The 20,898-nt window shown below is 48.7% G+C and overlaps 1 protein-coding gene across 1 annotated transcript in view; it reads left to right on the plus strand.

Moving 5' to 3' along the window:
* The first annotated feature begins 850 nt into the window (after window positions 1–850).
* LOC129693744 (nephrocystin-1-like) overlaps window positions 851–20,898 on the plus strand; it is a 71,194-nt gene continuing 51,146 nt past the window's right edge. The window contains 4 exon segments of the mRNA XM_055630515.1: window positions 851–1,000; window positions 5,584–5,642; window positions 9,947–10,007; window positions 18,433–18,578. Coding sequence (XP_055486490.1) covers window positions 935–1,000; window positions 5,584–5,642; window positions 9,947–10,007; window positions 18,433–18,578 — 332 coding nt within the window. The 5' untranslated portion in view covers window positions 851–934.

The following is a 20,898-nucleotide window of genomic DNA, read 5'->3' on the forward strand; positions in this document are numbered from 1 at the left end:
TCCACCTGCACATGCAAAGGTGCAGTGAAATGAATTTGCCAGCAGCGATACACTTAAAAAGAACACACAATACACAATGGAATTTAACACAAACCTCCACCACAGCATTCTTCACTGTGGTAGAATGCAACAAAGTTTAGTCAGTCCTCCTCCTTTGTTCACCCGTGGTTGGGGTCATAGCATTGTTCCTCCTCAACAAGGGCGGCACGATGTACATGCCCTCTCGTCGGGATGATCCAAACTCCGACGTCGGGACGGGGTGAGGTGAGGGTGTCAAACACACTCCGCGGCTTGGAGGTCCCGAATCAGCTTCATTCCGCGGCTTCAGGATGTTATCGGCCGCAGCCGGCAGTCGGAGCTCTTCTCTGGTGATCCCCGGCGAGGGTTCACAGACTACGGATGGTAAGTCCACGGATAGAGGCTCCACAGACCACAGCCCTACGATGCCAACGTCACCAGGCCATCATTAGTGATAGGGGCAGAATAGGGCCATTCGGCCCATCGAGTCTGCTCTACCCCGCCGCCATTCAATCATGGCTGATTCACCTCTACCTCCGAACCCCATTCCCCATCCGCTAATGGGTCCATTTATTTATCTATTTATTTATTTATTAATTTTTGCTGCATTGCATGTTTTGAGTCTGGGGGGGGGGGCGCGTCCCCGCCTGCGCGCTCCCGCGGCCCGGGCAACGTGCGCGGCCCCGCCACCCCCGCGCTGACGTCACGCGCGCAGTCCAGGCACCCCCGCAGTGACGTCACGGGCCCGCTCCGCCGCCGCCAACCGCCTGCGCGCTGACGTCACGTCACGTCAGCGCGCAGGCGGTCGGCGGCGGCGGAGCGGGTACGTGACGTCAGCGCGCAGGCGACGGAGCCGCGGCGCTGCCATGGAGACGGGGCCTAGCGACGCCCGCAGCCTGGGCCTGGGGGTGCGCAAATGGCCTACCCGCGGAAAGGGTCGCTGCGGGTGGTGCAGGTGGCGTCAGACAGCCTGCAGGGACAGGTAACCGGGGGGGGGGGGGGGGGGGGGTGGAGGGGGGGAGGGGGGGGGAGGAAAGGGGGAATAGCCAGGGATAGTGGAGTGATAGAGAGTAGGGGGTGAAGGGATAGTGGGGGTTGGAGAGGGATGGGAATGGCAACAGAATCAGAATCAGAATCAATTTATTTGTCATTGACAGAGGGGAGGGGAAGGGCAGGTGGTTTAAAGGTGGAGGAGATGCACTTCTCTCCGGACAGGCTGCCTGTCCCGCTGAGTTACTCCAGCTCTTTTACTTGGTCCTTGGTTTCTTGGTCCTCCAAAATATTCCAAATGGAATTTAAACTGGTGGTGGTGGTGTATTTTTGTGTATCTTCGTGATGTAGGTAAAGGTGTGTGGGAGGGATGGGGATGGGGGGAGATGGGGAAGGTGTGGTTGGAGGGAGTGAGTAGGAATGGGTGGTGCAGCTTGCAGGGACATGTAACCGGGGTTGAGGAGGGGAGAATAGGGGTGAGGGTGTGATGGTGGGCGAGGGGAGGAGTTGGGGTGAGGTTTAAAGGAGGGAGAGCTCTAGGTGAGAGGGTGTGTGTGGAGGGATAGTGGTGTGGAAGGGTGAGAATAGACAATAGGTGCAGGAGTAGGCCATTCGGCCCTTGGAGCCAGCACCACCATTCAATGTGATCATGGTTGATCATCCACAATCAGTACCCCGTTCCTGCCTTCTCCCCATATCCCCTGACTCCGCTATCTTTAAGAGCCCTATCTAGCTCTCTCTTGAGAGTTCTAAATGGCTTACTCCTTATTCTTAAACTGTGTGGCCCCTGGTTCTGGACTCCCCCAACATCGGGAACATGTTTCCTACCTCTAGCGTGTCCAAGCCCATAACAGTCTTATATGTTTCAATGAGAGTCCCTCTCATCCTTCTAAACTCCAGAGTGTACAAGCCCAGCTGCTCCATTCTCTCAGCATATGAGGGTGTGGAGAGAGGGGAGGGGTGAAGGGAGGAAGGTGAGGGGAGAGGGTGGCTTTGAGCAGTGGGGAGGGGAGAGAGATGGGGTGGGGAGTGATGAGTGTGGGTGTTTTGGGGGGGGAAGAGGGCAATGGCGGGGTGGGCTGGGGTTGGTGGGAGTGGTGGAGAGTGATGAGGATGAGGAGGGAGGGGGTAAGCCACGGCAGGCTGGGCTGAGGGCCGACACAAGGACCAGCAGAGCTCCATCAGAACAGCTCCGGCCAGCCCGTTCCATCTCCACCATCACCCAGAGAGCTGTGAGTCTGTGGAATTCTCTGCCTCAGAGGGTGGTGGAGGCTGGTTCTCTGGATATTTTCAAGAGAGAGCTAGAAAGGGCTCTTAAAAATAGCGGAGGGGATATGGGGAGAAGGCAGGATGTGGTGCTGATTGGGATGATCATCTGTGATCACATTGAATGATGGTGCTGGCTCAAAGTGCCGAATAGTCTACTCCTGCACCTATTGTCTATTCTCTATCACCAAGCCTGCGGCAGCCAGAATCGCTTCTTATTATTTTTTAGTTTTGGTTTATCGATACAGCACAGAAACAGGCCCTTCGGCCCACCAAATCCGCGCTGACCATGGATTCCCGCATATTAACACTATCCTATGCACACTGGGGACAATTTACATTTATACCAAGCCAATACACCTACAAAACTCTCCGTCTTTGGAGTGTGGGAGGAAACCGGAGATTCTGGAGAAAACCCATGCAGAAATTTTCAGGATCATTGATCGCAATGAATGGTGGTGCTGGATTGAAGGGCCGAATGGCCTTCTCTTGCACCTATTTTCTATGTTTCTATGAGTCTAGTTGCACAGCACAGTAACAGTCTCTTACGCCCAACTCATCCCTGCTGACCAAGATGCCCATTCTATATTAATCCCATTTGCCTGTGTTTAGTCTATATCCCTCTAATCCTTTCCGTTCCATGTACCCGTCCAAATGTCTTTTAAATGAGTCAATTGTTTCATGGTATATTTATTTATGCAATAACGACCTACAGCACTGGAACATTTGGCCCATATTGTCTGTGTCAAACATGAACGCAAGACTAACTCTCATCTGCCTACAAGTAATCCATATCTCTTCATTCCCTGCATATCTATGTGCCTCTTCAAATACGTTTTAAGGGCCACTATTGTATTTGCCTCCACCACCACCCTCTGGCAGCCTATTCTAGGCACCCACCACCCTCTGTTTAAAAAACAAAACCTGCCCAGCATAACCCCTTTAAAGTTAGTCTCTTTCACCTTCAAACAATGCCCTCTAGTGTTTGATATTTCATCCCTGGCGGGAACCAAAGTTCTGGCAGTCCACCCTCTCTATGCTTCTCATAATTTTATATATTTCTATCAGGTTTCTACTTAACCTACAGTGTTCCAGAGAAAACAATCCAAGTCGGTCCAACCTCCCCCTGTAGCTAATACCCTCTGATCCAGGCATCATTCTGGTAAACCTCCTCCAATCCTCCACATCCTTCCTGTAATTGGGTGACCAGAACTACACACAATAATCCAAATGCGGCCTAATCAAAGCTGCATCACGACTTTGTGACATGAATGAATTAATGCTGGCTCGAAGGGCCGAATGGTCTACTCCTGCACCTATTGTCTTATCGTCTATAATAAGTTTATTGGCCAAGTATTCACATACAAGGAATTTGCTTTGGTGCTCCGCCCGCAAGTGACAACATGACATACAGTGACAGTTAGGAATGACACATAAAACATTAACCATTAATAACAAAACAGTATCGATCAATTGATTTTAATTAATTTATTGCCACTAATTGATTTATACTCATTGCTCTGATTACTGGAGGCAAGTATACCACCTGGCTTCTTTACCACGCTACTTATGATGACACGTTCATAGAGCTATGGACTTGGATCCAAAGATCCTTATGTACAGCAATGTTGTTAAAGGTCTTGCCATTCATTGATTTTTTTTCCATGTGCAACCTCCCACATGTAACACTTCACACGTGGTCAGATTAAACACCAACTGCCATTTATCTATTTAAGAAGGAACTGCAGATGCTGGAAATCCAGCATTTTTGTCTACCTGCCATTTAGCTGCCTATTTCTGTAGCTGATCTACAGTATATCACAATGTATACTTTGACAGCTTTCATTACAGTCCGCGACCACGGCATGCTTGGTGTCAGCTGCAAACAAACCATCTTTGTTTACGTGCAAGTCATTTATACCTATCTCACAAACAGCAGAGGTCCCAGCATGGGTCCCTGCGGAACTCCACTGGTCACAGACGTCCAGCCTGAATATTGTCCTTCCACCACAGCCCTCTGTCTTCTATCAGTAAGCCAGTTCTAAATCCAAATGACCACGTCATTATTAATCCCGTGCATCTTAATCTTCTGGATCAGTTTATCATGGTGGGCTTTATCAAATGAGTTGGTAAATTTCACCACCCGAACCCTCATTGATCACCTTCTTCACCTCTTCAAAAAACTCAATCAAGGCAGGAAGGCATGGACAGCCGTGTAATTAACTTGTCAGTGTAAGCAGATTGGCACAATGGGCAATTTACGATTGTCCCATTTTTTTAAAATTTTAGATATAGCATGGAAACCAGCCCTTTGGCCCACTGGGTCCACATCCACCATCATTCAACTGTTCACACTAGTTCCACGTTATCCCACTTTCTCATCCACTCCCTTCACACGAAGGGCAATTTACAGAGGCCTATTAACCTACAAACCCGGGATGTGGGAGGAATTTGGAGCATCTGAAAACCCATACGATTACAGGGAGAACGTGCAAACTCCACACAGACAGTACGAGAGGTCAGGATCAAACCCAGGTAGAAACATAGAAATTAGGTGCAGGAGTAGGCCATTCGGCCCTTCGAGCCTGCACCGCCATTCAATATGATCATGGCTGATCATCCAACTCAGTATCCCATACCTGCCTTCTCTCCATACCCCCTGATTCCCTTAGCCACAAGGGCCACATCCAACTCCCTCTTAAATATAGCCAATGAACTGGCCTCAACTACCCATGAACTGGCCTCAACTACCCATGAACTGGCCTCAACTACCCTCTGGCACTGCGAGGCAACAGCTCAACCTGCTGCACCACTGTGCTAACAATTAACCTGCCCAAACCTGTTCTCCATGGGTAAAGACGTTGAAAGGAGATTTGATGGATCTGTACAATATCATGACTTACTTAGATTGAGGAGATTGAGAGAAGCTGGTTTCATTGGTGGCTGGCGGAAAGACAATGGGATACAGTTCCAAAGTGGCTTGGAAAACATGTGGGATATGAGGGAAAAACGTGCTGTTATCTGGAGTTTAAGAAGTGCTGGAGAAACTCAGCGGGTGCAGCAGCATCTATGGAGCGAAGGAAATAGGCAACGTTTCGGGCCGAAACCGTTCCTGGCTTGTATGGGCCATGGGAATGATGACCTAGGGCCGTTGGGGAATTGGGAAGATACGAGGGAAAAGGTGTAGGGTTAAGAGGATGGGAATGAATTGGTGAGTGCAGAAAACAGTCAATGGCCTACAGTGGTGTGACAATATAATTCTACGAACATACCCGTACAAATTATAAGAACATTATTTTTTCTGTTAAGCTTGATGACTTACTAAAGAAAGTTAAACATCCTGAAAGAAGAGAGGAACTTTTTGCAAAGTAAGTAGTTTTGTTTTTTTCATATTTTGCTATTATACAGAAGTATGAACGTTAACCTTCAGCACTAAAAAAATTAATTCCATGTGCGTCGGAGCAGGGTGATGGTGCAGTTCCTGACATATTGTTGCATGCTCTGATAACGGCTCATTTCTGAGCTTCCCCCCAGTCTAGTTTCATTAAAACACTGAATCAAGCACTTGAATCAACTACATTTTATTTTACCAAAATCGCGATACAGATCACACACTGTACCTATTCCCCACCGCGGGTTCGATCCCTGTGTCTGTCTGTTCAAGCCCTCTAGTCCTCCAGACGTTCCTCCAGAAGATCGACCCTGAGCCTCGTGACCAAAGACCCTATAGCGGAGCAAGATAGACCACTCCTGCTAAATGCTGACGTGTAGTACACAACGGAACAGAACGTGGGCCTTTTTTTCATCCATTTCAGTAACCCGACCCGACCCGCAGTGTAATCAACGTTGCGGGGGAACAGTTTGTGTTAATAAATTAAAATTCTAAAAATGAAGAGAAGATTTTTACCAAATAACTTTTATTTTTACGAGGATGTTTCCGTAACCGGCTTACGTCTCCGTACTATTATCCTACGGGATCTTTGGTGTGGAGACGGAAGCCGGTTACGGAAATGGGGCCGAAAATTACCCATGAATCTGCCCATGACCGTACTACATCTTTTTCGTCGAGTGGACCATCTTGCTCACTATAGGATCTTTGCTCGTGATCACGGCCTTTTATATGCCCCGCGAACCTGAGGGCCGAACCACATGGGGGTTGTCTTCCAATTACCCAAATGTCGATTAAACCCATACATAACAGACATTTCCCTAACTCAATGATTCAACAGCTCAATACATTGTATTCACAGCGGACTCCGAGATGAAGTCAACTTTTGAAACATTTACCCTGATTAACAAAACACTCAGACAAGGCTTAACACCGCATCCAATAAACATCCAGCAGAGTCAGATTCTGCAACATTATTTACAAGCTATTTCCAAAATGTATATCTAGTTTGAAACCACCCAACCCATTCTATGCATTTGGTATCAAATTGACAAGGCTTACAGAGCATCCTATTCTTTGCATATGAATTGTATCTCAGTTCCAGACTCTCTGGCGCCTCTCGCAGCTTGTCCCAGTTCTGCAGAGAGCAATCCCAATTTAACCAAATCTCCCAGCAAACCCTGACACTTAACCCCATTTTGAAACATATAAGATTGTTAATGGCTTGGACACGCTAGAGGCAGGAAACATGTTCCCGATGTTGGGGGAGCCCAGAACCAGGGACCACAGTTTAAGAATAAGGAGTAAGCCATTTAGAACGGAGACGATGAAACACTTTTTTTCACAGAGAGTGGTGAGGGTTGGCGGCGCGGCTCTGGCCAGCAGCGGCCTCTGCAGTCTGTCCGCGTTTTTATTATTTTCTGTCTGTGTTTTAATGTAGTTTTTGTTATTTTTTGTTGGGGTGTGTGTGTGGGGGGGGGGGGGGGGGTGGTGGGGGGGGGGGGGGGGTGAAACTTTTTAAATCTCTCCCTGCACTGGAGACCCGACCTTTTTCTCGTCGGGTTTCCGTTGTCGTTGAGGCCGCAACGAGGAGCGGCCTCCAACAGGAGGGAGCCGGGGACTCAGGTGCTACTCACCGTCGCCGTCGCGGGGCTGGCTGAGTCCGGAGCGGTTGGAGCGGTGGAGGAGCGCTGCTGCTGCAGCTGCCGCTGCTGCTGCTGCTGCTGCTGAGTCGGAGGCTGCTGCTGAGTCGGAGGCTGCTGCTGCGGGTCTGCGGACGGCGGCACCGGGAGCCCGCGGATCCCTGGAGGGAGACCGCTTTTCGGGGCTCCTGCAACGGCGAATTCTCCCGCCCGAGTTGCGGGGTCGAAGAGCTCCTGGAGCGGGGCCTGACACCACTGCCCCGCGCGGCTGGAACGGCTGCGGGACTTTACGAGCGCACACCGGGGGCTCCAACACCAAGACCCGGTGTGCGACCTCGCACCACCCGGCGTGGCTTCAATGGCCGCGGGACAATCGCCATCGCCAGCCGGGGGCTTTGACTTTGACTCTGACATCGGGGGGGGGGGGAGAGTGCAGTGGAGAGATAAGTTTTTTTTGGCCTTCCATCACAGCTATGTGATGGATGTTTATGTAAAATGTAATTATGTTGTGTCTGGGTCTATTTGTGTGTAATGTATGGCTGCAGAAACGGCATTTCGTTTGGACCTCTAGGGGTCCAAATGACAATTAAATTGACTCTTGACTCTTGACTCTTGACTCTTGAGTCTGTGGAATTCTCTGCCTCAGAGGACGGTGGAGGCCGGTTCTCTGGATACTTTCAAGAGAGCTAGATAGGGCTCTTAAAGTTAGCGGAGTCTGGGGATATGGGGAGAAGACAGGAACGGGGTACTGATTGGGGATGATTAGCCATGATCACATTGAACCTAGCGTGTCCAAACCCTTAATTCAATTCAATTCAATTCAATTCAATTTATTTGTCATTTGGACCCCTTGAGGTCCAAACGAAATGACGTTTCTGCAGCCATACATTACAAAACAAATAGACCCAAGACACAACATAATTTACATAAACATCCATCACATTGCTGTGATGGAAGGCCAAAAAACTTATCTCTCCACTGCACTCCCCCACCCCCCGATGTCAGAGTCAAAGTCAAAGCCCCTGGCTGGCGATGGCGATTGTCCCGCGGCCATTAAAGCCACGCCGGGTGATGCAAGGTCGCACACCGGGTCTTGATGTTAGAGCCCCCGGCGTGCGCTCGCAGAGTCCCGCGGCCATTCCAAGCCGCGCGGGGCGGTGATGTCAAGCCCCGCTCCAGGAGCTCTTCGACCCCGCAACTCGGGCGGGAGAATAATAATCTTAATAATCTTATATGTTTCAATATGATTACAAAACGAACTACCCTGCATACTAAGGACAATTAACAATTTTACCAAAGTCAGTTAGCCTGCAAACCTGTCATTCTTTGTAGTATGAGTGGAAACCGGAACACCCGGAGAAAACCCACTTGGTCACAGCGAGAACTTACAAACCATGTGGTGGTGAATCTGTGGAATTCTTTGCCAAAGACAGCTGTGGAGGCTACGTCAGTGGATGTATTTGAGGCAGTGATAGATAGATTCTTGATTTTTACGGGTGTCAGAGGTTATGGGTAGAAGGCAGGGGAATGGGGTTAGGAGGGAGAGATAGATCAGCCATGATTGAATGCGTGAGTAGAATTGATGGGCCAAATGGCCTAATTCTGCCCCTATCACTTATAATCTTATGATCTGTACAGACAGCACCCGTAGTCTGGATGGAACCCGGACCTCTGGCGCTGTAAGGCATGCCAAGATATATTTAGCATGATATATACCCATCTATTTAGTAGCTGTGCGAGGAAAGCTTGAATTTGAAAACAGTTGAAATCAATAACTTTAAAAGTATAACCATCTATTACCAGTGATCTCCTGTCACACCCCAGTTCCCCTGCATATTGTCTATTGGTCAATTGTAATGATCTTGAAATCCTGCTACCATTAATATATGTGCCCTTTAATGTTAGATTCCCCTACCTTAATGTTTTATGTGTCATTCTTAATTGTTACTGTATGTCGTGTTGTTACTTGCGGGCGGAGCACCAAGGCAAATTCCTTGTATGTGAATACTTGGCCAATAACCTTATTCATTCACTCATTCATTGGGAGGGGAAAAAACTCTATCCATTCACCCGGTCAAGTTCCCTCATGATTTTATACATCTCTATAAGATCACCCCCTTAGCTTTTTGCACTACGAAGAACAAAGCCCATTCTTGCCCAACCTCTCCCTATCGCTCAGGCCGATAGATGTTCAGGCAACGTACTCGTAAATCTTTTCTGCACCCTTTCAGCTGGGAGTTAGTCCGCAGCTTGCTCGCCCGTTCACCCGCCCGGCTCCCCTCCTCCTCTCACCCCCCCCCTTCCCCTCCCCCCTGCTCTCTCCCCCCTTCCTCCCTTCTCTCCCCCCCCTCCTCTCTCTCACCCCTCTCCCCCACTCCCCTCTCCTTCCCCCTCTCACCCCTATAGCTCCACCCACTCCCTCCCCCTCTCACCCGCCCTCCCGTGTGTGTGGGGGGTGTTTAGTTTGTGTGTGATGCCGCAGCCCCCCCCCCCCCCCCCCCACGGGTCCCACTTGGTCTAGTACAACTTAAAAGCATGTTTACATGTGTTTGTAGTTGTAGCTTAATTGTTTTCCTTTTATTGGTTGTTACATTCTTGTGCATATTGATTGCTTTTAATGGATATTTTTACATTCCCACAGTTGCCTTCAAATAAAGAAAAATGTTGATGGAACTTTGGACGCTCTTCGCAAGTTGAAGAAGGTAAGGTGAAAGTTTTTAAGTTGTTGACAATCTTTTCCTTTTGTGGTTGACAGTTATTTTTCAATGAAATAAGACCATTGTTTCAATACTTCTGCTTAGAGGAAAAGCTTACTGCTAAATACTCTTGTGTATGGTGGCGCAGTGGGACAGTTGCTGCCGTACAGCACCAGAGACCCGCGTTTAATCCCGACTACTGGTGCTGTCTGTACAGAGTTTGCACGTTCTTCCTCCCACCAAAGACGTGTAGGTTCATGTGGGTGTCGATGTGGGTGTGATGATACAAGTGGGTGATAGACAATAGACAATAGGTGCAGGAGTAGGCCATTCGGCCCTTCGACCCAGCACCACCATTCAATGTGAACATGGCTGATCATTCCCAATCAGTACCTCGTTCCTGCCTTCTCCCCATATCCCCCGACTCCACTGCAGAGAATTCCACAGACTCATAACTCTCTGTGTGAAAAAGTGTTTCCCCATCTCCATTTTAAATGGCTTACCCGTTATTTTTAAACGGTGGCCCCTGGTTCTGGACTCCCCCAACATCGGGAACATGCTTCCTGCCTCTAGCGTGTCCAAACCCTTAATAATCTTATATGTTTCAATAAGATTCCCTCTCATCGTTCTAAACTCCAGAGTGTACAAGCCCAGCCGCTCCATTCTCTCAGCATATGACAGTCCCGCCATCCCAGGAATTAACCTTGTAAACCTACGCTGCACTCCCTCAATAGCAAGAATGTCCTTCCTCAAATTAGAGGACCAAAACTGCACACAATACTCCAGGTGTGGTCTCACTAGGGCCCTGTACAACTGCATAGTTACCTCTTTGCTCCTTGCTTATAGGATAATTTGTTTTGGTAAAAGTTGTAAATTGTCCCTAGTGTGTAATATAGTACTGGTGTACAGGGTGATGGCTGGTCAGCGCCGACTCAGTGGGCTGAAGGGCCTGTTTCAGCGCTGTATCTCTAAACTACCCAACCTGTATCCCCATAAATTTATATATCTCCATCAGCTCCGCCTGCTCCACTCCAAGGCAGACAAGCAGATTTTGAGAGAAAAATCCTTTGCATCAACTAACTTCACTGATCATCGTAATTGGTGTAAAATCAATGTTACTACATTTTGATTAAAAGCTAATCTGATAAGGAGCACATTTGATTTTGGTTTGAAGAGAACATTTCACACTTACTGCACAAAATTACCCATAATTAAATTTAGTTCCTTGCTTTGAATTAAAATTTACTGCGAGAAAAAAATGGTCTTTTGATAATATACTAACTCCGGAATTATCAGAAAAATTGGAGTCATGCTGCGTGGAAACAGGCCCTTCTGCCCAATTCATCCATGCCGACCAAGATGCCCCATCTAAGCTTAGCCTGGAACACTCAATAGACAATAGACAATAAGTGCAGGAGTAGGCCATTCGGCCCTTCGAGCCAGCACCGCCATTCAATGTGATCATGGCTGATCATCCCCAATCAGTATCCCAATCAATCTTTCCTATCCTTGTACCTGTCCAGGTGTCTATTAAATGCTGTTATAGTATTTGCCTCAATCATCTCCTCTGGCAGCTAGTTCCATACACCCACCAGGGTCTGACATATTTGCTCTTTCGGTTCCTAATAAATCTAAATCCCCTCTCACCTTAAATTAATGATCTCTAATTCTAGATTACTCTGGTGGTGGGGCAGATAAACTATAGCCCTTCACCCTAATTAGTACCCTCATGACTTTATACACCTCTATAGGATCACCCCTTAGCTTCCTGCATTCCACAAATAAAGTCCTAGCCTGCTCAACCTCTCCCTAGAGCTCAGGCCCCCGACTACAGGCAACATCTTTGTAAATCTTTTCTGCACCCTTTCAGCTTGGAATCATAGTCATACAGCATGGATACAAGCCCTGCAACCCCCTTGCCAATGCCGAAACAACATGCCCCATCTATACTAGTCTCACCTGCCTGCATTTGGCCCATATCCCTTGAAACCTATCCTATCCATGTAGCTATGTAAATGGTTTTTAAATGTTGCGATAGTACCTACCTCAACTACCTCCTCCGGCAGTTTGTTCCATACACCCACCAAACTTTGTGTAAAAAAATTTAAATATTAAATATTTCCCCCTTCACCTTAAACCTATGTCCTCTGGTTCTTCATTCTCCTACACTTGGCAAAAGACTGCGTTCATCAAGTCTATCCCTCTCATAATTTTGTGATTCTATAAAATACACCTCAGTAAAATCACCCCTCATCCTCCTGCCCTCCAAGGAATAGTTCAAGCCTGCTCTCTCCAGATCTCAGGCCCTCGAGTTCTGGCAACATCCTCGTATATCTTCTCTGCACCCTTTCCAGTTTGACAACATCTTTCCTATATCATGGTAATTAAAAGTGAACACAATACTCTAAATGCAGCCTCACCAACATCTTATACAACTGCAGCATGACCTCCCAACTTCGATACTCAATACTTTGACTGACGAAGGCCAAGGTGCCATAAGTATCTTTGACCACATGATCTACCAGTGATGCCACTTTCAATAAACTATGTATCTGCACTCCTAGATTCCTCTGTCCACAATACTTCCCAGAGCCCTACCATTCGCTGTGTAGGTACTGCCTATATTATCCTTCCTAAAAATGCAACACCTCACATTTCTCTGTACTAAATTCCATCAACCATTCCTCGGGCCACTTGGCCAATTGGTCAAGATCCTGCTGCAATTTTTACAACCATCTTCACTATCTACAAAACAAAGTAACAATAGTAAATTTGCAGATGGCACAAAGCTGGGTAGCAGTGTGAACTGTGAGGAGGATGCTATGAGAATGCAGGGGGACTTGGACAGGTTGGGTGAGTGGGCAGTTTAATGTGGATAAATGTGAGGTTACACACTTTGGTAAGTAAGTAAGTAAGTAATATTTATTTATATAGCACTTTTAAACAAAATCACTTTGAACCAAAGTGCTTTACAGAGATTGATTAAACTAATTGAATAGATTAAATGTCAATAAATCCATTTAAAATAAAAAAGAAAAAGAAAAAAGACACAGAACAGTACACTATAGAAATCAACAAGAAACGTCCCCCCACAGCAGAATTCACTGTGAGGGAAGGCACTAAAACATATCCAGTTCTCCTCCTCATAGTCCACCCGAGGTCGGGGTCTATATGTGGCCTCCTCAGCCAACTCGGTGTTTTCAGGCCCTCTTGCCGCGAAGCTGGATCATCGGCGTCGGGTGAACATTCTTCAGCGGCCTGGACTGAAGCGGCCGCTTCCTCCCCGAAGACTGCAATGTCCAAAGATCTCAGGCCGCGCCGGCCGAGTCTCTGACTCTGGCGATCTCGGATCCCAGGCTCCGCGGTGTTGAAATCCAGTGCCGCCCGCCCGCGGCTGGACGCTCTGCAGCCGCAGCTCAACGATGTTGCAGTCGGCGTTCCCAGTGCCCCGGAGCTTACTGCAAGGCGACCCGGTAAGGCATCGCCCGCTCCGTGTTGGTGTTGGTGTCCCAGCATCTGCACCGCCGGCGAAGCTGTAGTCCCGGCAGGAAATTGTCGCTCCAGCGCTGCTCCAGCTCGATGGTAGGTCGCACAGAGAGGACGAAGATGCGGTTCGGAAGAAAACCGCATCTCCGACCAGGTAGGACTGGGATTAAAATAGTTTCCCCCTTCCCCTCCCCCCACCCACCACATAAAAGAAGACCTCCAACAAACATTTTGTAGTGACAGGACTAAAAATAAAAATAAAAAAGGGTGAAAGGACGGACTGCAGGCGGAGCAGCCATACACAACGGCGCATCACTCCTGCAGTCCGCCATCATTTAGAACGGAGACGAGGAGACACTTTTTCTCACACAGAAAGTTGGTAGCAAAAACAGGAAGGCAGATTACTATCTAAATGGTGTCAAGTTGGGAAAAGAGGAAGTACAATGGGATCTGGGGGCCCTTGTTCATCAGTCAATGAAAGTAAGCATGCAGGTCATGGCCGTCCGAAGGGGGGGTGCGTTGGGTGCGACCGCACCCCCCTTTTTTCCCCCAGAGTAAGAAAAAATCCCGAGGAAAAAAAAAAAATCGGAAACAAAATCTGGCCCGCGTGATAAGGGAGTGTCCATTTCTCCGGGCCCGGGGAGGGGGTGCGGTGTCTGCCTGCCCGGTCCAGCGTCTCCATCCGCGGCATCGAAGCCTCACCAACGGCTTGCCTGGCGACCAGGAGACCGTCCTCCCGACGCCGGCAGGAATGGCTGAATCTGAACCCACCGACTGTAACCCCAACACCAGACGCCGCTGCGGCAGGGCCCGCTCCCCTCGTCTCCACACGCCACCGGGGCCCAAGCCATCTTCCCCCCACGCCACCCCCCGCTGGGCCCACGCCACCCCCCGTTGGGCCGCGCTGGGCCCACGCCACCCCCGCTGACCCCCGCTGGGTCCACGCCGCCACCGCTGGGCCCAAGCCACCCCCGCTGGGCCCACGCCACCCCCCCCTGGGCCCACGCCACCCCCGCTGGGCCCACACCAACCCCGCGGGGCCCATGCCAACCCCGCGGGGCCCACGCCACCCCGCTGAGCCCACACCACCCCCGCTGACCCCCACTGGGCCCACGCTCACCTCGGCTGGGTCAACGCCACCCCCCCGCTGACCCTCACTGCGCCCACGCCCCCCCCCGCTGACCCCCACTGGGCCCACGCCACCCTCGCTGGGCCCACGCCATCTTCATCTTCGCCCTCCCCCCCGCCAGAATACTGAAAAATATGAATTCCATAGTTTGTGACATAAATATACATTTTAATGGGATCATTATATACAGATGTAACATTTCCATTTCAAGATCGGATGTGGGGGTTGGGGGGGGGGCATATATGCGTTAAGCCGATAGCCTAATCGTTATAGAGTTAAAAGATAGCCTAATCGATAAAGAGCTGAGAAAAGGAATCGGAGCTGCCAAGGAAAGGTACTCTGAGAAGTTGAGGAGCAAGTTCTCAGCTAATAAACTCTTCTTCAGTTTGGAAGGGCATGCAAGAAATCACCAGCTATAAGAGGAAAGCCCCCCGCTCTTTGGACAATCGTCAGCTGACGAACTACCTGAATGAGTTTTACTGCAGGTTTGAAAATCAGAAACGTAACCCTGGTACCCCCTCTCCAACAAACACAGCCAGACCCCAGTCTGCAAATAATGGACCCTGCACCCTCTCCTTCCCATTCACCACCTCACACCTACTTAAGGCAAGACTCCAGTGGACCCTTTCCCACCCCCACCAACACTTCACACCCAATTACTCTTTTTTAACCAGTACCTGCAAAGATGCACTGACCCTGCCTGCTTCAAAGTCTCCACTATTGTCCCTGTACCCAAAAAGGTAAGGATTACTGGTCTTAATGACTACAGGCTTGTTGCACTGACCTCTGTAGTGATGGATACCATTGAAAGGCTTGTGGTGGCCAAGCTGAAAAATATCACAATCCCTCTGCTGGACCCTCTGCATTTTGCATATTGGGCCAATAGATCTGTGGATGATGCAGTCAATCTGGGCCTACACTTCATCCTCCAGCACCTAGACTGCCAGGGGACCTATGCGAGGATTTTGTTTGTTGATTTTAGCTCTGCATTCAACACCATTGTGCCAGAGCTACTACGCTCCAAACTTTCTGAGTTGACTGTGCCTGAACCCCTCTGTCGGTGGATCACCAGCTTTCTGACTGTCAGGAAGCAGCATGTGGGAAAGCATATCTTGGACCCGCAAACGCTCAGCATAGGAGCTCCGCAAGATGTGCACTCTCCCCTCTCTTCTACTCTTGCCACACCAATGACTGCACCTCCACAGACACCTCTGTCAAGCTTCTCAAGTTTGCGGACGACATAAACCCTGATTGGACTGATCCAGGATGGGGATCCCCTGATCAGTCTGAAGAAGGGTTTCGGCCCGAAACGTTGCCTATTTCCTTCGCTCCATAAATGCTGCTGCACCCGCTGAGTTTCTCCAGCTTTTCTGTGTAACCTTCGATTCTCCAGCATCTGCAGTTCCCTCTTAAACAGGATGGGGATCTCTGTACTCTTTTCAGTTTGACATCTTTTCTATAACATGGTGCCCAGAACTGAACACAATATTCTAAATACGGTCTCACCAACGTCTTATACAACTGCAACATGACCTCCCAACTTCTATACTCAATACTCTGACTGATGAAGTGCCAAAATACATTTTGACCACCTGATATACCTGCGACACGACTTTAAAGGAACCATGATACACACCTGTATCATCAGCAAACTTGCTAATCTTGCCCTGTTCTGTGACGTTTCACAGAGTGCTGGAGTAACTCCTAATCTGAGAAAAGACATTCTTGCCATAGAGGGAGTTCAGAGAAGGTTCACCAGACTGATTCCTGGGATGTCAGGACTTTCATATGAAGAAAGACTGGATAGACTCGGCTTGTACTCGCTAGAATTTAGAAGATTGAGGGGGGATCTTATAGAAACTTACAAAATTCTTAAGGGGTTGGACAGGCTAGATGCAGGAAGATTGTTCTCGATGTTTGGGAAGTCCAGAACAAGGGGTCACAGTTTAAGGAGGAAATCATTTAGGACCGAATGAGAACAACATTTTTCACACAGAGAGTGGTGAATCTGTGGAATTCTCTGCCACAGAAGGTAGTTGAGGCCAGTTCATTGGCTATATTTAAGAGAGAGTTAGATGTGGCCCTTGTGGCTAAAGGGATCAGGGGGTATGGAGAAAAGGCAGGTACAGGATACTGAGTTGGATGATCAGCCATGATCATATTGAATGGCGGTGCAGGCTCGAAGGACCGAATGGCCTACTCCTGCACCTATTTTCTATGTTTCTAACTCAGCAGGTCAGGCTGAATATGGAGGTTGAGAGGTCATGTTGCAGTTGCATATCAAGGTAGTGAGGCCGCATTCAGAGTATTGTATTCAGTTCTGGGCAGCATGTTATAGGAAAGATGTCATCAAACTGGAAAGGGTACAGTGAAGATTTACGAGGATGTTGCCAGGACTAGAGGGCAAGAGCTATAATGAGAAGTTGAGTAGGCTGGGACTTTATTTCATGGAGCACAGGAGGATGGGGGATGATCTAATAGAGGTGTATAAAATCATGATTTGAATAGATATGGTTGTGTCTTTTGCGCAGAGTAGGAGAATCGAGGAGTAGAGGACATAGGTTTAAGGTGAAGGGCAAAAGATTTAATAGGAATCTGAGGAGTATGTTTTTCACACAAAGGGTGGTAGGTGTATGGAACAAGCTGCCAGAGGAGGTAGTTGAGGCGGGGGCTATCGCAACATTTAAGAAACAGTTAGGTACATGGATAGGACAGGTTCGGAGGGATATGGAGCAAACGTGGGCAGGTGATACTAGTGCAGATGGGACATGCTGGGCTGAAGGGCCTGTGTCCACACTGTATCACTCTATGTCTCTATCTATCTTTCCCTCTCAAACCCATTCTCCTACCTTCTTCCCATTACCTCTGACACCCGTATCAATCAAGAATCTATCAATCTCCTCCTGAAAAAAGTCCATTGATTTGACCTCCACAGCTGTCTGTGGCAATGAATTCCAGTTCACCACCCTCTGACTAAAGACATTTCTGCTCATCTCCTTCCTAAAGGAATGTCTTTTAATTCCGAGGCTGTGGCCACTGGTCCTAGACTCTCCCACTAATGGAAACGTCCTCTCCACATCCACTCCATCCAGGTTTTTACCGGGCTGGGACAGAATGCAACAGCTTCACACCATGTCCCAAAGCTCGTGTCCTGTCCTGCATCACCCAAGGCAGCAGAGACATTATAGGAGAGGGCAAGCACCGTAACAAAGTAGCTCACGATGGTTTGGGTAACATTCAGGAATGTCTATGCATGTCACATCATGAATATTACTGAAGAACGGTCTTGACCCGAAATATAATCTCCACAGATGCTGCCTGACCCGCTGAGTTACTCCAGCACTCTGTGAAACGTCACCTATCCACGTTCTCCACAGATGCTGCCTGGCCAGCTGAGTTACTCCAGCACTGTGTGTCTTCCTAGGTTTTAGGTTTAGGATACTGCCAACCGAGTCCGCACCAACCAGTGATCCCTTGCACACAAGCACTATCCTACACTAGGGACAATTTTACATCCATACCAAACCAATTAACCTACAAACCTTGTACATCTTTGGAGTGTGGGAGGAAACCGAATATCTCGGAGAAAAGCCACACGGTCACTGGGAGAACGTACGAACTCCGTACAGACAGCACCCACAGTCGGGATTGAACCCGGGTCTCCGGCACTGAGGCAGCAACTCCACCACCGTGCCTCACAAACCTAAGGTTGTGTTGTGCCTTGCTATGTACCGTATCAGTGCAAATGTTGAAATGTTGCTGTTGTACCTGTCTCAACTACGTGTGTTCTCACTGGGACTTTGTTCCCTTCCGCAGGGAAATGAAATCAGTCACGTGCAGAACTACGAGCAGCGGAAGCATGCGGAGGAGAGGCGACTGATGGGCATGTCGGAACTGCTTCAAGAACTTGCTCGCAGACTACACAAAGAGCTCCTCAACAAGCAAATTGAAGCAGCAGATAAGTAAGGGAGTGCTGAGCTAATCTGTGAGAGGCTATCTCGCTCAAGATGAATGTTGTGTATTTGATTGCTTGGAACAGACTTAAATAAGGCTCGGACACGGGAGTAAGCTAACAAGCTTCTTTATTCCAGGACGCCACCTTGAGTCTCCCCCGCGCGCATGCGTACTGCACAAGACATCACATATACCAAATATGTGTGCTAATTATATCACATACCTAACACTCCTCTCCCTTTAACTTGGAGGCAGGTAACACCATTTCTATTACATACACCGCAAAGAATAAGTTCACACTTCGAAGATAGACACAAAATGCTGGAGTAACTCAGCGGGACAGGCAGCATTTCTGGAGAGAAGGAATGGGTGACGTTTTGGGTCGAGACCCTTCTTCAGACCGACAAGTTTACACTTTTGTGTGAGGGAGATATTTGTGGATGTCATACAGCACGGAAACAGTCCCTTTAGCCCAACTTCCCATGCTGACTAAATGCCCCATCTACACTGGTCCCACTTGCCCGCGTTTGGCCTATAACCCACTAAATGTTTCGTATATCTTTGGTCCTGTGCAATTGCCTTTTAAATGTTTATTGACAATAGACATTAGGTGCAGGAGTAGGCCATGCGGCCCTTCGAGCCAGCACCACCATTCAATGTGATCATGGCTGATCATCCACAATCAGTACCCTGTTCCTGCCTTCTACCCATATCCCCTGACTCCGCTATCTTTAAGAGCCCTATCTAGCTCTCTCTTGAAAGTATCCAGAGAACCGGGCTCCACCGCCCTTCCACAGACTCACAACTCTTTGTGTGAAAAAGTGTTTCCTCGTCTCCGTTCTAAATGGTTTACCCCTTATTCTTAAACTGTGGTCCCTGGTTCTGGACTCCCCCAACATCGGAACTGCTGGTTTACACCGAAGATAAACACAAAATGCAGGAGTAGCTCAGTGGGTCAGGCAGCATCTCTGGAGAAAGGGAATAGTTTAGTTTAGTTTATTGTCATTTGGACCGAGGTACAGTGAAAAGGTTTTGTTGCTTGCTAGCCAGTCAGCAGAAAGACAACACATGATTACAATCGAGCCACTTACAGTGTATAGATACATGATAAAGGAAGACGCCAAGAAGCTGGATGCTGCCCTCAACAGCGCCCTGCGGACTGTTTCCGGATGCCTACGAACCACCCCAGTAAACCAACTGCCCGTCCTCGCTGGAATCGCCTCAGAACAACATCAGACGAGAAGCAGCCACGCTGGCCCTCTCCTGTCTGATGTTCCAAGGCCGCCTGGGACAAGACGAGATGGAGAGACCAGTGGAAGTCAGCTGAACCATCTAGGCTACACCATTACATTGATGACCCCATGGACGTCCCTGGCCAGGACCTGCCTCGAAAGCAGTGGACAACCCTCACCGCTTGAGGACAAGCGTCAGACGCTATGGAGTAGTGATGAAGTGGTGGGGCCTCGTGGACAGCGCCTCCTGTGAGTGTGGGGACCCAACACAGACAGTGGAGCACATGAATTGAATTGAATCCTTTATTTGTCATTCAGACCTTTCAGTCTGAACATCGTCACCAGTTGCCCCAAACACCAGTTGGCCATCGAATGGTGAACGAGGTCTGATTGACCTGGATGATGACACGTTGGCCTGGTTCGCCTCAACGGAGCTGCAGGTCTAAAAGACATACAACAGAAGAAGAAGGGAATATGTGGTAAAATGCATGATCACAGTGAATGGCGGTGCTGGCTCGAAGGGCTGAATGGCCCACTCCTGCACATATTGTCTATAATAACATTTAGTGCAAAGTAATGCCATCAAAGTCCGATCAAGGATAGTCCAAGAGGTACCCATGAGGTAGATAGTAAGACGTTTTGGGTCAAGAGCCTTCTTCAGACTGAGAGTCAGGGGAGAGGGAAACTGGAGCTATGAAGAGATGCAAAGAACAAATGAATGAAAGGTATGCAAAAGGACAAATCAAAGGCAACAATGTGTTTTGGAATGCAGACAAAAATGCTGGAGAAAATCAGCGGGTGAGGCAGCATTACGTAAAATGCTGTTCATCGATTACAGCTCAGCATTCAACACCATTATACCATCAAAACTGATCACCAAACTCGGTAACCTGGGCATCGACCCCTCCCTCTGCAACTGGATACTGGACTTTCTAACCAACAGACCCCAGTCTGTGAGGTTAGACAAGCACACCTCTTCAACCCTCACCCTGAACACCGGCGTTCCACAGGGCTGTGTGCTGAGCCCCCTCCTCTACTCCCTCTTCACCTATGACTGCACACCTGTACATGGTACTAACACCATCATCAAGTATGC

This window comes from Leucoraja erinacea, unplaced genomic scaffold (assembly GCF_028641065.1).
Source record: "Leucoraja erinacea ecotype New England unplaced genomic scaffold, Leri_hhj_1 Leri_409S, whole genome shotgun sequence".
Lineage (NCBI taxonomy): Eukaryota > Metazoa > Chordata > Chondrichthyes > Rajiformes > Rajidae > Leucoraja > Leucoraja erinaceus.